The sequence below is a fragment of the Typopeltis vanoorti genome, chromosome 11 (genome assembly GCF_054136105.1).
Source record: "Typopeltis vanoorti isolate ZY-2024b chromosome 11, IOZ_Tvanoo_1.0, whole genome shotgun sequence".
In the NCBI taxonomy this organism is placed as follows: domain Eukaryota; kingdom Metazoa; phylum Arthropoda; class Arachnida; order Uropygi; family Thelyphonidae; genus Typopeltis; species Typopeltis vanoorti.
This window is the reverse complement of record NC_143559.1, coordinates 91,580,728-91,597,497: the sequence shown is the minus strand read 5'-3', so window position 1 is coordinate 91,597,497 and position 16,770 is coordinate 91,580,728. Positions and strand designations below refer to the sequence as shown.

The 16,770-nt window shown below is 36.6% G+C and overlaps 1 protein-coding gene across 1 annotated transcript; it reads right to left on the bottom strand.

The window, feature by feature from the left end:
- Positions 1 to 358: 358 nt before the first annotated feature.
- On the bottom strand, positions 359 to 15,878 carry LOC150101847 (uncharacterized). Its single transcript, XM_090400701.1, has 2 exons — positions 15,665 to 15,878; positions 359 to 2,019 (listed from the first exon to the last, which is right to left on the bottom strand). The coding sequence occupies exons 1-2, from the start codon at positions 15,744 to 15,746 to the stop codon at positions 764 to 766; spliced, it is 1,338 nt and encodes a 445-aa protein (XP_090256827.1). The 5' UTR covers positions 15,747 to 15,878; the 3' UTR covers positions 359 to 763.
- Positions 15,879 to 16,770: the final 892 nt, after the last annotated feature.

Here is a 16,770-nt window from a genome sequence, read left to right as displayed (position 1 = left end):
TATAGCTTAGAACCCCACAATAACTTTAAATGCGATTACGTGTGTTAATAATTTCCGCCTTTTTTGAGTTTGATACAAATTTTAGAAATAACGAGCATTTCGAGCATGTTGAATTACTGGTTGAACAAACAATGAAACCGAATTTATTGCCTTTATTTACTTATTTATAAACAAGACCAAATTAAGAGCAATCTCTCAGTACAAAAGATTGAAGTATAACAGTTCGGTGGTAGTGCTTGTATAAATTTAGCTAATTGTTTTATTCTGCTCATATCCTTTAGTTGTGTTTTAATATTGTAATTCCTATAAGCAAATACAAGTCCACATTTCAGATGAATTCGCCGTGAAGTTGAGTTTATAAATCATTAAATGATTTTAGTAGTACCATGGCTGAAAATTAATAGTAATTTTTTCATCTTCTGTAACTGAAGATACTTTTCTCTCGTGGTAGTAGTGGTTTAAAACAAAGCATCCTTCCTCCATTCTGATGGGAGTGGAGAAAGGTGATTTAAAAATCTGAATATTATGTACCAAGTAATTATAAAACGAAATTTATTATTTTTGTAGAAACGGAATTTTCCATTTTGAATAGCGGTATAAAGCACTTGATTTATCTTATTACTACAATGAAAGGCAAAACATCTGTCCGTTAAGTTGAAATTCCATTTTAATTTTACACACATCTCCCTGCCTTTTGTTTTAGTTGTTAAAAGAAAAAAAACCATACGATGTACTCGTATGCATGAAAGATAGCAAACAAGTTTTAATTTAAAAATAATGATAAAGGCTTATTGTCTAACTCTTTTTGAACACTCCTTTGAACCTGATCAGAAATTGCATTTGCCAAGAAAAACTTCAAAGTATTAGTAACAATATTAAATATTATATCTAATATTACATCCCACGTTCCTAGTCCAGAAACGTTCAGCCTTATGTTGTTAATATTGATCACCTCAAAATCTTCAATTTGCAGTTTGCTTTCAGGTTGCAATTCTTGGCTTATCTTGATAAAAGCGGACAGTTTACTTATTGACAAGGAAGCGTAGCCCATGGGACCCACACCTAATATGTGAGCATTCCACTCATATCCTCCAGTTAGATTTTCAAATCCGAGATTTGCTTCTAGAGATATAATATCATCTTCATATGTAATGATTACATCTCCTGTGCGATGAATTGTAGATAAACCATGAAGAATTCCATTTGTTAAAGAAATTTCGCCACGCATAGTGAAAAACAGCTGACTTTGATATATTTCTTTATAATCTGGAAGTTGAAGAGGATCTACTTGGCTTCCTGCCATATGCCTACTAGTTTGTTCAAGAATATCATCTAGAATGCTAATGGAATTTTCGGTAATGACAATGGGAATTTCATGTAGTTGACTGTCAATTAATGTTTTCAAGTTGTCTTTCAATGTGCCTAATATAGAATTTTTAACCTGATCGAAAACGATACCACTCACTTGATTCAGCAGTTTGTTAGTAAATTTCGACCAACCACCACCACCCATAAGATTATCAAAATCAACCCGGATATCTTCAACTTCTAGATCAACATCTATGGAATCTACCTCTAGATTTTTTGCACTGTCAGAAATTAAGGAACTCGAAGCATGAACTATTATGTGACTTACATTCATATAAAATGCACCTTCACCAGAAACCGAAAAGAAAGTGACACGCCCATTTAACGTATATTGACCTTGAAGCTGCAGAAGTGGTAGGTATATCAGCACTTCTGCAGTCATCATTGCGAGATTCAGTTTTATTCTATGGATGTCTAGTTTTTGAAGACCACGTAGTTTCATTTCCCAGAATTGGCCTTTTAACTGTGATAGCGTGCCACTGCTTGTAATGTTGAAATCAGGAACCAGAAAAGGGTCATGGATGAACTCCTGTATTAAACCATTGAGATGAAGTGATCCATCTTCCATTCTAGCTTTTGATAATGCGATTTGGATGTCATTTATATTAATGTCGTCTAACTGCCTGGCATGTCTGGATTTCGAGCTCTTTCCTGTATACAAAATGATAAATAAATACAAATATTTACATTAGTAAACAGATAAATGATAATGTGAAAAATTTTAAATAAGATTATCAAAAGCTTTGAAACAATTTTATAAAATGTTCTGTTTCAATAAAATAAAAATATTTTTATTTTATTGAAACCACTTCCACTGAACTAAAAAATTTAGTTCAGTGGAAGTGGTGCTTGCATCCTTCGTGCTTGGTCTCTTGAAGTTAGACTTAAGAAGTCTAGTCGCTCCGGCTCCCGTATCTAAACCTATCTTTTTTGATTTTTATCTTTTGACCGGTTCTCAAGTTAGTCGATCTCTGGCACAGGCAAGCAGGTTTTTCCTCCCGGAAACTCGGGATTTTCATCCCGTAAAACTCAAGAAAATCGACTGTAGTATAGTCCGACCACAGAAGGGAGAGCTCTCGTTGGAAGACTGCTAAGAAGAGTCAATTCATGTTGAAGGGGAGAAAGAAATATAAGGCGATGAACGAATTGGTCAACAACATGCGAAATCACGTGCTTTATAGGTAAAATTTTCCAACTGTTATACAAGCAAAATAGTTACCACTTTAAAAACTACAATGATCATAAAAGAGACGTTAATTTTCCGACGTGTAATAATAAAAAACTCATCCCACAATATGGATTGATTACCCTATTATCGGAATGGATTCTCCTTCTGTTGACATGCGCAGAAGTGTCGAAGGGTCTCGTGTCAGTGGGCATACTATACCCACATTATTTCAGACAGTAACATATCTTGTTAGGGTTAGGTACCAAGAGATGGCAGCACTTGTTTGCCAACCTCTTCATCGGTGGCTGCTATAATTAATGATAGACATGGGCCAGCTATTTCTGATAGGCTACCGGTAGGGTGACCAACTCTCCCGTATTTTAGCTAATTTTTTTGGATCATCCCGGCTCCCGTATTGATCTTCAAATACTCCCGTATTTTTCATAATCAATGATTATCGTTAATTTCTCAATGTATATTATAACCGCCAAATACAATTTCACATTAATATCGATAGTTTGGAAAATTCTAATCGATCCAATTCTGTTCTGGCCAACGAATATACACGGGTGTTCCGGCAATGATGTTATGTCGTTGGTTGATCTTGTAACGTTTGGCGCCATTTTAATAATCGATACCCATTCGGAATAATCAAATCGTTGGTAGCGATTTTCAGTATACACTTCCGGATTTTGTTTGTCTGTTTCCTATCTTGCGTTCTTACCAGCCACAACTGTGTCTGCATTCATTCTCAAAGTATTTTCAGTATCCTTGAACATCGAGTGCCATCGTATATTTTCGTGATGGATAATGACGGTGAAACGGAAAGTAATAATGTAAAAACCCCACCAAAAAAGAAATGTAAATATTTGTGTGTTTATCTGAAGAAATGGGTGAACAGTACCTGTGGCTAAAACCCGTGCCATCATCCAACGTTCACAAAGCTAAGATAACATTCTCTTAGTGTGGGCATTTGAGCTCACACTAAGAGAATGTTCTCAATGATGAACAATAAATGGACAGATCAGAGAAATCAAAGTAGCTTAGAATTAATTACATTAGAACTAATGTAGTGATCAATTTTGATTATAATTGTAAAGAGATTTTGCAGTTTGCACAAGGAGACAAGAAAATCAAAGCTGCTGCAGCATATGTTATAAATATAAATAAGTTTAATCTAAAAAGTATGGATATTTTAATTGTATGTAAGTATAAATGTTTAAAATTATATTAAATATTTTGATGTGATGCAATTTAAATTGCAGTTTATACATTTTAAATATAAACCATCCTCTCAATTAATGTGGGATTCACGTCCCAAAAATTTTGCTAAAATTTGTCGTGTCCCAATCTCCCTTATTTTCATGTTCAAAAGTTGGTCACCCTAGCTACCGGTGAAGATTGAACTGCCGACTCAGTCTCCAAAAGCTAGATAGGGTATAAAGGCCTTGCCTTCTCCCTATAAGGGAATAAAAGGCGTTAGCTGATTTATTTATTTATTTATTATTATCAGCTTCCTTAGTTTTCCATGGAGTTTTATATTACATAACGTGAAATGGAAGGATTACTCTTACTATCATTGCTATATGATACTGCTGTCTAGAGTGCTGTAAGAGTTACTGGTTTTACATTATCAACACACTATTTAAATTTATTAGTCGTATTAAACAAGATATAGTCTACCACATTTAAACTATTAAATCCTGTTATAAAAAAAGAGAGAGAGAGAGCAGTTCAGAAATAGCAAATATAAATAAGTGCATTGCAGACAATCATAAGGATGCGTTTTGTATCAATTACAATCTTGTGTGTGTAGGGTTCAATTCAAATACCGTCTAGGAACGAAATTTTTTTTTTTAACAGTTTTATATGAAGACAGCAAGGTTCTTCATTTGCAAACTAGAGACTAGAATATATAGCCTGCGATTGAAATTCCAAATAATCTTACTCGCCTTGCATCTCGTACTTGTAATATACTGAACTGTTTAAAGTCTGAAACTATTCCGAGCTGAATGTTTCGTTGTTGATATTTCTCAACTGCTGTTGTGGAATTAGAAGGCATGCATTCGATTTTCGTAATGACGTGAAGTATCTTATATATATATTTAAATTTAAACCAGATTTCCACGATGAGTTCTGGGACTTCATGGCGGAGGTGTGTCGGGGGAGGGGGGATGTAATTATAAAATATTACGTTATTCAGTGACTACGGTAGTTTTGTGAAAGGAGCCTCTATAGCTCAATCGGTAATGGAAAGACCTGTGTTTCAATCCTATCCAGGGCACATTTCAACTGAACATGAGTCACTTGGTGTTATGTGGAGGAGGTAGTGTGTTTTTTTATCCCGCAAATACAAGAAACTCTGTCGTAGAATACGAAATTAATATGCTAAATTGCTGTTTAAAAAAAGGGAAAATCTGCCACCTGTACAAGACACGTTGACGAATTTCATCTTCACTCCCTCTAAAGCTTCTTCGTATTTTAGGATACGTTGTGAGTGAGTGGGGAGTTCTGTGCCATTTAGTGACAAAAGAAAGGTCAATGCGTGAACTTCACTTAAGGATAATCTATTTGACCATTTGAATTTATGGTCAAATAGATTAATGTCCAGATCATTGGACATTAAGTTTCAGTATGACGTGCTCTTTGATGTTACATAACTAAACAGGCCAGAGAACGTTTTTAACACTAGCGTCATAGCCTAAGTCGCTTTTGGACATAAACTTAACCATTCCAATCAAGCTATTGATTGGAATAGTTAATCCCATTAGGCCTGAAGAATAATTTGTGTTTAGCAGTATTTTCAAATATTTCCTCTTATTCAAAGTAATGTGTGAAGACTGATAAAAGCTGTGTACTAGGAGTAAGAACTATTAAGTTTGCTCCACAGAAAAAAATTACCCTCCTATGTATATAAGTTCAAAAAGGTGTATGTGTGTGTGCGCGCGCGATCTGAATCATCCCATAGTTGAATAGTTAAGCTATCAACCTTCCAGAAGTAGTCTATACTCACCCACCAACCTTACCTAATTCCGAGATTATACATCAGTAACTGCACTTGTTTGTACAGCATTTGGTAAATTTATTTGTGTCTGTGTTTTTAACCTGCAAATTTCAAAATTTTGTAGTGGTATAGTGACATTCTCGATACATAGTATGTTTAGTCCATGTCACAGTACCATACTTTCCTGTCTCTTAGAGAACTCGATTAGATTAATTCTGCATATATTTTCATGTTCTGGAATGCAATTCTGGAAAAGAAATCATACAATGTACAGTATCTTTAAATCAATGCTTTATTATTATTATTTATAAATTATATTTCCGTTTAACGCCTTTTATTTCCCCATAGGGAGTAAGCGAAGTCGTTTAGCTCTAAGACTGAGTGGGCGGTTCAATCTCCACCTGTAGCCAGTCAGAGATATCGGGCCCCAAACTATCATTAATTATAAATACCGCTGAAGATTGTGTGGGTTCTACGGTCGATTTTCTTGAGTTTACGGAACGAAAAACCCGCATTTCCAGGATGAAAAACTTGCTTGCCCATGCCAGAGATACTATCTCGAGAACCGGAAGAAAGGCTTAGAAAAAGTTCCTTTATTCGGCGACTAGATTCAACAGAAAACTATTTTCTTCGGGCAGCCTAGCACTGTTGGGTGTAAATATCACTTTCGCACAGGTCTTCAAATTATATTACTTTGCAGTGTCTAAAGCGAACCAACTACAATGTCTCATTCCAATAGCGATAGTGAATAATTATAATAATGCAAGTTGCTAGAAGTTTATCATTATTAATTTAAATTTTGAAATCGATGCTGTTTTTTAAAACTTAATTTGTGTTTAGCTCTTCTGTACAGTTGCGACAGCATTTTTATTACTGTTTATTTTAATTTAAATAAAAACTCATTTTTTTTTTATCCTTTAAAAACAAGTCTGGCGTAGAAGATAACGCAAATAATAAACCTTATTCAAATAATACATTGTCATAATGAACTGGGTGTAATACAATCTCGCTTGTTAAGATAGGGTCTCACTAGGTGGACAGGTCAGGAGTTAGAGGGATACCCTAGTTTCCAAGTTGGGGGCTGGGGGGTGGCGTATGGAAAATTCATCGGATAAAAATAATAGATTATGACCAGGAAAGGATAAAGGTAAAAGATAAAGCATATCTCGAACATTTTAAAAGAAGCCTAGCGGAATGTAAGCAGTATAATAAAAGAACTGGAATCAGTAAAACAAATAAAAACCAAAAATAAAAATATAGCATTGATAACTGAAGGGGAAAAAAAAGAAATTAAAAGAAGCAAAATATATAGAAATTTATAGTGTGTTATATAGTGGAATAGACTACCAGAGCAGAACATCGAAGCTTTCCTTTATTATAAATTATAATAAAGGAAAAATAGAATACGAAAATACAGTTTCAAAAACGAACGAATTGTAACAGTTATATTAAAAAGAAATGGCAGCTACTTAAATATTATAGGAGTCTACGCCCATTAAAATGGCGGAAAAGAGGATTCTGAACACTTTATGGGATCTACAAAATAACTACACGTTAATAGCAGGAGATCGTAATGCTAGAATTGGAAATAATCAAATCCAAATGCTTTGGGATCGGATTATTTCCCAAAAATATGGTCGAGAAAACAAGTTCTAAGATCCAGCTAATTTTCGGTAGTATTAAGACCACACTTCCTTAACATATACCAGTTTTAATAAAATGAACAATTTAACGCAACAAATTTCTTAGTCATCTAACGTAATCATGGATGCCAACACAAAAAAAACTAGAAAATAAAAAGAATTATACACATCAGATATTATCAGAACTCACAATTAGTATAAATAAACACGTGACCAGAAAACCGTTGTATTTATTGTTATATATGCGTTGGAACAATGCTAGTTATTGCTGTCAAGTTCTGTAGCATGATGCATGTCTTATCCCAAGTCCGCTGTTAGATTTTTGATGAAAGCAGAACAAACTTTTTTTTTCCTTTTTCGTTGCATTGTGTCGGGATCCGAAGCATTTCTGATGCTTTTTTGAATTCTTGTAAAGTAATTATAATCAATATATGGCATTTCTGTTTCTTGCCAAAGTATTTGGTGACCTGTTTTTATTATATGGAAGGATAATCCTGATTTGTATTGTCTTCTTTTTTAAAGGGTATTTTACGTGTTCAGACATGCAAATCTCCCAAGACCTTCCCGTATAGCAAATGCCACAAGAGCAGTGAATTTCATAAACTATTTTTTCATGGGAAGTTGTAAGAACCTCGAGTTCTTATATATTAAGAAAAAAAAAAAAAAAGCCACTTTAACTTTGTAAACGACGCACGTTGCAACTTTGTATAACATTCTAGAAATATTGTTTATGTAAAGGAGCTGTCTGAGGTGTCAGAATTTTACTAATCATCTTCGGGTGGCACCCACTGAGGACCAGAGTATGTCTCAGATAGCACTTTTTTTTTTCTTTTTTTTGACGTACCCGAAATGTTGTAAACTCTATCTTGTAATGTTTTAATCATAACTACTCTATCTAATCGGACTTACATAATCAAGAGTACCTGATGATATAAGTCCGACGACTCACGAAATTTGTTGGGTTATGTTGTTTATTTTAATAAACCTGTTGCATATTAAGAAATATGTGATCTCAATACCGAAAATTAACTGAAGAACTGCTAAACCACAGAAACATTCGCATTGATCTAGAGCAGAGGGGGGGGGGTTCCCAACCGGGGGAATTTCAGGGTTTCAGATGGGAATTAGGACCATAGTGGGGATGAATTATGTGTTAGGCACTACTTTTAAATACTGTATGCTTTACAAATAAAGTTTTCTTAATAGTTTATCATTATATTTAAAAAAAAAATCAGCTAACGCCTTTTTATTCCGGTATAGGGAGTAGGCGAGGCCGTTTAGCTCTATCTATTTTTTTAGATAGGGCTAAACGGCTCTAGATTTTTACACCCGGGAACTGTACAAATATTCATCTTTTTTAAAGAGATTAACAAACATTTGTTACAAACAACCAAAATATTATTGTACATGTTTAGAAAATCTGATGTGTCACACACACTGATCTCATGGAAAAAAGAAGTACATGCGAAATAAAAAGAGAAAAAAAAAGAAATAGACAATTATATAACGTATATCTATTACAATAAGAAAGATTAGTACATTATCAGCGCTGCCAGATGGGTAAGAGGCACCTTTGTTCAAAATTTCAGTGCTCCCATAAAATAAAATTTGCGAATTAAAATGAAATTAATTTCAAGAAATTTTTATTTATTTAGTATATAGATACAAGATATATGTGTACATAAAAATAGAGCATCTCAAAAAAAAAAATTATTTTTTTCAATTACCACAAAAAAAAAAAAAAAATCACAACACAATTCAAACCTGCTGCTTTGACGCACCACTCATCAAGTGGTACATCAAAGCAAAGCAGCAATTCGGTTATCGAGTTTACTGTTAATTTTTATCGCCTTACTATTTATTTTAAGTCGTGCAATCTATGTAGTAAAGATTTGTTTCATGAATAAGAGCATTGTTTCAAATGTTTTCAAATTTTACTATTATTTATCATCTTGAAATGGAGCCCCCTCCTGATCAGGCGCCTTTGTGCAAGGCATAACCTACCACACCCGCACAGGGCGGCCCTGCATATTACAGTATATCAATCGCGATTAACAGATTATCTAAAATAAGCCAAAATTAATGAGAATATAGAAGAACACAAACCGAATAAAATGATTCTTAAGGCGGCTTCTGAAGAACTTGGAAAGAAAAAATAAAATATCAAAAAAGAAAAACAATAAAAATTTAGAAAATATATACAGACAGCAATAAGAGAAAAACAATTAGCATATAAATCATTATTTCAAAAACAAACAAAGGAAACAAAAGAAATATACAAAAACAAAGAAATATAGTTGAAACCGTAGTAAGCTCACAAAGAGATTCTTTGGATGGCTTATTAATAATACAGGATATATATATATATATATATATATATATATATATATATATATATATATATATATATATATATATATATATATATATATATATATATATATATATATATACAGGGGCGGCTCGTCAATAGGGGCGCACCCACCTATATTTGTATAAGTAGCCCAATAATTGTAGTTTTAAAAAATATGTTTCTTGTAATTATTAATTTTTGATCTATTTCCAACACGTTTTATTGATTAATAAAAAAACAAAAACAAACCAATTCTGTAGTATTTTGTGGCAATATTGTATAATGCGACTTAGTACGGTCTCTGGGGCCAGCCACGGTTGGCCCTATTTTATACGTGTAGAACACAGGGCATGTATGAGCACGTACACTATTTGTTTACCGGGCGCAACGCTTACCTTGGGGGCCAGTTTAGTCTGGCCCAGTCGCTGTGTTGCACGTAAGTACTTAGCGCGCGATTCTTTGATTGTGAACCACGTGCACTCAATCGTGTTTGTTTACCGGGCACAACGCTTATTTTGGAGCCCGTTGTTAGTCTGGCCCAATCACTGCGCTTGTACGTAAATAACGCGCAATTCTTTCATTGTCTTATTATTTATTCTCGTTGTTGATCTGTTTTATTGTTTAATAAAAAATTTTACTGTAGAGTTCTGTGGCAATATTGTATAATGCAACTTAGTAGGGTCTCTGGGGCCAGCCACGACTGGCCCTATTTTATACGTGTAGAACACAGGGCATGTATGAGGTACGTGCAGTAGCGATCATGTTTGTTTACCAGGTGCAACGCTTATCTTGGGGCCCGATTAGTGTCGCCCAATCACTGCGTTTGTACGTAAATAGCGTGCGAATCTTTCATTGCCTTATTATTTATTCTCGTTGTATTGTTTTTAGGCAAAAGGCGCGAACTTCAAGGCTTGGAGCGATGATGTCTGACGTGCGGAATGAATGATTTTTGATCTAATGGAAAAATGAATGGGCGATTTTGATGGGAACGGACGTGTTATTTTAGACTGAGCGTGGTTACATTGCATACAAGGTTTCTCAGTAATCTCACATTGCACTGGCGCTAACAGTGTGATTGCTACTGTCTCCTCCTCTGCACGAAATGTGCAAGAGGTCAAATGGCCGGCAGGCCCCACTCGCAATGAGGACCAGTGGTGGATTTAAGGTTTTATAGGGAGGTAGGTTTCTAAACTGTGGCCAAGTGAGATATTGATACTCCTTTTCCCCAATTAGTAGGTTGCAACAAGACTTAATTTGCTAGTAGACCAACTCAGTCTAGAGGACACTTGCTGGCAGGCTACAAGCCCTGCGAGATTATATACTGCTAGTAGTCTATCTAGGTCTACAGGATACTTTGCTGGCAGGCCCCTAGCCCTGCGGGATTATTTATACTGCTATTAACCAATTTCTGCTGGCAGGAAATCGCCACTTTGACATGGAAAACATCAAAGAACAGATCCAGATCCTTAATAAGGAGCAGTCCCTAGAGGTACTGAAACTCATAATAAGCAAGTTAGAATCTGACTGGCCAGGATTTATAAAACAATATATTCACTCTAATGATCAGGATGGAGAGGAGGAGGAGAATGAGATTTCACAAGATGAACTCATTGCTGCACTGTCACCAAAATCCCCCTGTCAAAACATCTCTGAAGGGGAGCACTCTAACAAAAGAAGAAAAACCATAGAAGACCAGATGGATGAAGACATACCAACATCAGATGTCCTGAGGAACACCGAAAAGGTTCCACCAGTTATACTAAGAGACAAGGACAAATGGACTACTGTCACAGCAGCCCTTAGGGAACACAAAATCTCATATTGCTGGGCTAAAAATGAAGACGGAGTCAAAATCCATCTCTCAGTCTAAGTATCTCAGTCACTGACTACAGACAGCTGACAAGATTAATGGATAACAAAAGTCTTCCATATCACATTTTTGCTTTACCCGGTGAAAAGAATCTCAAAGTACTTCGCGGAGTACTGGCCTCACTACTGTCCTATAGATTTTGGCTTTCAGATTGATCGGCACCCTCTTATCGCATAACACTCCAGCCATCTCCCTCCAGTTCCTCCAACCCGCTTGTATCCTGCATCCCACTTCCTTCTCAGCTCCTCCATTTTCTTCCACTGTTGAACCTAAGTATCTAAAGTCTCTCACCTTCCTGATGACATTTCCTTCCAGCTCCAGATCTGTCTCCTGTCTGCCGCCCACTGTGCAACACATATACTCTGTCTTACTTCTGCTCAGTCTCATACATCTCTCCCAGTACTTTTCTCCATCTTTCAAGTTTAGTTCCCGCTTCTTCTCTTGAATCTGCACACAGCAAGATGTCATCTGCATACAACATTGTCCAAGGCGCATCTTCTCTCACCTCCTCTGTTACCACCTCTATCACAATATTAAAGAGAAACGGACTTAATGCTGACCCTTGATGCAAGCCAACTGTTACTTGAAAACTTTCTGTCTGTCTGTCCCAGACAGGTCCGAACACTTGTCTTCACATTTCTGTACATTTCCCGCAACAACCTGACATATTTCTCTGGCACCTTCTTCTCCCTCAAACACCTCCAGACTTCTTGCCTTGGCACTGTATCGTATGGTTTCTCCGGATCAACAAATGCCAGATGTAGTTCCCTTTGTTTCTCTCGATACTTTTCCATCATCTGTTGTTGATCTACCAGGCATGAAGCCAAATTGTTATTTTACAATCTCCACCTCCTTCCTGAATCTACTATCAAGAACCCCTTCTAGAATTTTCATTGTGTGGGACATCAACTTTATTCCTCTGTAATTTTTACAGTCTTGTGCATCCCCTTTACCCTTGTAGATGGGGACAAGAGTACTCTCCCTCCATTCCTCGGGTATATTTTCCTGTTGGCAAACTTTCATGAACAGGTCCCACAGCAGGTCAGTTCCCTCTTCCCCCAGTGCCTTCCATGCCTCCACTGGAATTCTGTCGGGGCCCACCGATTTTCCATTCCTCATCCTCTTCATGGCCTCCATCACTTCCACTCTACTGATGTTCTGCACCTTCCCCTCAGAGGGCTGCCCATCTCCTCTGTGAGTCCTTGCATTTTCCTCATTTAAAAGTCCCTCAAAGTATATTTTCCATCTGTTTCTTATGTCCACATCCCTCCATAATACTCTTCCTTCAGTGTCTTTGATCTGCCTCACATGTAAGATGTCCTTTGCTGCTTTATTTCTACATTTCGCTAGTTGGTAAATTATTCTCTGTCCTTCCTTTGTTTCTAATTGATCATACAGATCTTGATATGCCATGGCCTTCGCCTGTACCACAACTCTCTTGGCTTCTTGCTTTCTCTCTCTCTGTATACCTCTCTGTCCTCTTCCACTCTTGACTCATCCCACTTCTGCTTTGCCTTCCTCTTAGCTGTCACTGCCACTTGTACATTATTATTCCACCACCAACCCTTCTTCTGCTCTCTAATCTTTCCAGATGTCTCACCAAGCACCTCGATTGCACAGCTCAGGATTACTTTTGAATTATGTTTCCACCAATCTTGTACACAGTCCATCCGAAATCCTCTCTAACACTCTCTCCCTAAAATGATTCCTCACACTCTCCTCTTTTAAGCGAAACCACTTAATTGTCTTCATCCCATGGCATCCAGAGGTTCTTATCTTCGATCTTATTTTAAAGTCTGCACACAGCAGTCAGTGTTGCTGTGCTACTTGTTCTGTTGGAATTACTTTACAATTTGTCACAATCTTAAGATGTTTTCTTATAGTCAAAATGTAGTCAATTTGTGAACTGTTGTTACCACTCCTAAATGTTATCAAATGTTCTTCCCTATTGTAGAAAAACGAGTTCACAATTGCCAGATCAAACGCTACTGCAAAGTCCACAACCCTCTCTCCTTCCTGGTTCATCATTCCCACTCCATGGCCACCATGCACCCTTTCACAGTCTCTGTTCTGCCTTCCTATGTGTCCGTCTCCTCCGACAATCAACATTTCATTTTCTGCCAATTCCCTCATTTCTTCATCTAATACGTTCCAGAACTCATCTTTCTCCTCTGCTGTACAACCAACTTGTGAGGCATATACACATAATACGACCACCTGCTCTTCTCCAAGACCCAATTTCATTCGCATGATCCTGTCGTTCCTTCTACCCACTTCCAGTACTTCACCCTTCATCCTGCCACACACCACAATTCCTACACCATTTCTTCCCTCGTTATTCGCTCTAGAGTAGAACAATTTATATCCATCTCCCAGTTCCTTTGCCTTTCCCCCTTCCACCTTGTCTCCTGCACACATAAAATGTCCAGCTTCCTCTTCCTCATGATGTCTGCCACCTCTCTTCCCCTTCCAGTCATGCTTCCAACATTCAGTGTTCCCACTCGCAACATCCTCTCCACCTGCTGGGCTCGCTTCTTTAACCGCACCCGCCCTTGATGCGGTAGCCCTCGTCCACTTCTCGCAGCTGTAGGGCGATGTGGCTGCGTGTCGCTTAAGGGGTACTCCCTAGTCCTTATATCATTTTCTCTTTGACTCATATCATAGTTTGAGCTAGCATTGGCGTTTTCCGACCGGATGCCCTTCCTGACATCAACCCTCGCATTTATCCGGGCTTGGAAATGGCACCTATTGAGGCTAGCTTGCCTCCTTCGGTGGCTGCATAAGACGAAATGACTTAGCAAGATAGGAAAGACTCACCCCTAGCCCTCGAATACTCTAATAGCATCAGGGGGAAGAAGCAAGGAGAGGAGAAAGAAGCAAAGAAAGAAGAGGAGGGACCAGTCTACAGAATAATATAACATATATATATTACTTGAAGTAAGGCATGGTCCAGCATCTGGTACTTCGGGTTTGCCATGCCCGTACTCACTAAAGTGATGCCTTGAGATTAAGGTTTTTTACACTTTTACTACCTTATGTTATTTCTATATCTTTGTGTCCCTGTTAGTACTTTCGGGTGGAGTTTCCGGTCATGCTTTCCTATGTGAATATGGTTGATTTTGATGTTCTCTACCTTCCCTCAAAGCTTGTACATGGAATTTTGAACCATCCTGTGTGTGTATGTACGTACGTATGTATATATATATATATATATATATATATATATATGTTCTTACGTTTTCTGTAGTTCGCACACGAAATAAATAAATATCATTTCAAAAGGCCTGTATAGCTCAGCGGAAGTGGCACTTGCATCCTGGTACTGGCACATTCCATCTTGACACTGGCAAGCGGATTTTTTCTCCCGGAAACTCGAGAGAAAATCGACCGAAATGGCAGCACTTGTTGCCAGCACAAATAAAAAAAAAAAAAAAACGATGTTTTTATTTATTTAAAGTCAAATGTTCTAGCGATAGCTTTTATAAATTATGGTAGTTCTACAGCTGTTGTTTTTCTACGCGAAATATCATTTTTTTTTTTTTTTTCCACAGGAGGTAACTGAAGTATAGAGTGAATCAGACTTTATATTATTATTAGTAAGTGATGCCTCCATGAATTCATTGCAGGAGGCAGTTCCCCATCCACACACATGCTACTGCATGTGTGTGTGGATGGGGAACTGGGAAAATTTTAAAATAAATAATGGATCCACATCCACACACATGCTACTGCATATGCAGTAGCATGTGTGTGGATGTGGATCCATTATTATCCTCATCCATCTATTCATCATCTACTCCCAAATGTCAAATGAAAAATCCGAATTTCCGGGAGGGCAAACCCTGCTCTTACTGTATGAGGTCAGCTAACTCTTCAAAGTTTCCTAAATGTTTTTTTTCCTTTTCTTTTTTTTATTTCGAAGCACTAGTTCAAAGTCCAAGTTAGACTGCGAATTAAAGAATACGGGAATAAAGGCGTTAGCTCATTTTTTTAAATTAAATAATTTAAATATTCTGTATAACATTTTTAACTGCAAAAATTATAAATTCCCGCTGCGTAATTTCTGTACAACTTATGTATTAGAATAAAGGCTGGAGTCATTAGTGGAGCAACTGACAGTTTCGCATAATAACTATGATCGCCCAACTAATCAAAAATTGATTTCTTAAGGCATGCTTCCATTTTTCTGGCTAAAAAAATGTCAGTGATTAACTTGATTAATAACGAAAAGTAAGAAAAATGCGTATTAAATACTCACCGTTAAACGATGCTGAAGACACGAGTAAAGAAACGTATAAAAATAATGTAAACATGAATATTATTAATCTTGAGTTGCACATTATTTTAGTTTATATGTCAAACTACCAATATGAGACCCTGGATGTAAACTTGTAAAACACATGAACAAAAAATTGCATTAAAAGACGTTTTTTTTTCACTTTTTTCCGGCCTTTTACAGATTAGAATACTAATGACGGGTATTGTGCGCGCAGAGTTTAACGAATTAAATATTCTTATCATCTTTGCTGTTTATTGATAACAACTTGACACGCAACATGTGATGAATGAATGCATTCAATCAGTTATTATTTCTTCCATCACTTCCCGTACGCATATCAGTGGAAAATCTTGCAAAAGTTTTTAACTTCAAGGTTTGTTTGTATCAGAGCCAAACGAAAGAGAATTCATAATGATCATGAGGACGTGCTGTGCTTGCTTGCGCTCTTCTGTGTTAATTGTTCTCACTGTAAAATAAATCGATCTAAAATCATTCCTAGTTATGTTTGTAGATATACATTTTTTTAAACTTTTAGATGACGTCATGCGGAAGGTTCTGAATCCAATATGCAACCAAAAAATCACACAAGGATTTATTTTACATCTATGTACTTTTTTTTTTTTTTTTAAATTATTTATTGGTTTTGGGATATTTTATCATTAGGAGTTTGACAGGATAGATACCAGCAGGTTGTGTATTGGGGAATAATATCCCAGAAGAGGAAAGTCTCTAGTGGCATGCCCCAGTGGTCTGTTTTGGGGCCATTGTTGTTTAATTTGTATGTAAATGACATTAGAAAGGGCCTAAATGATGATATACAGTTCTTGGCAGGAGGTGATGCAAAGTTGGGGAGCATTATGAGAACTACAGCAGATGTTGTATTGCAAGAGGGCCTAAACTGACTGTCTGAATGAGCAAGTGTGTGGGGATATAAGTTTAATATTGCAAAGTGTAAAGTTTTAAATTTTGGAAAGCAAAGATGGGATGCAGAGTATAGGATTGGTGGAGATATTTTAGAGGAGATAAGGATCTGGGGAATGATGGTGGATAGGGACATGAAATTTGTGGATATTTTGCTAAAATTT

Coding starts and splice junctions, on each gene's coding strand:
- LOC150101847 (XM_090400701.1), bottom strand. CDS start 15,746: ATGTGCAACTCAAGATTAATAATATTCATGTTTACATTATTTTTATAC. Junction 2,020..15,664: donor GTCTTCAGCATCGTTTAACG/GTGAGTATTTAA, acceptor TTTTGTATACAG/GAAAGAGCTCGAAATCCAGA.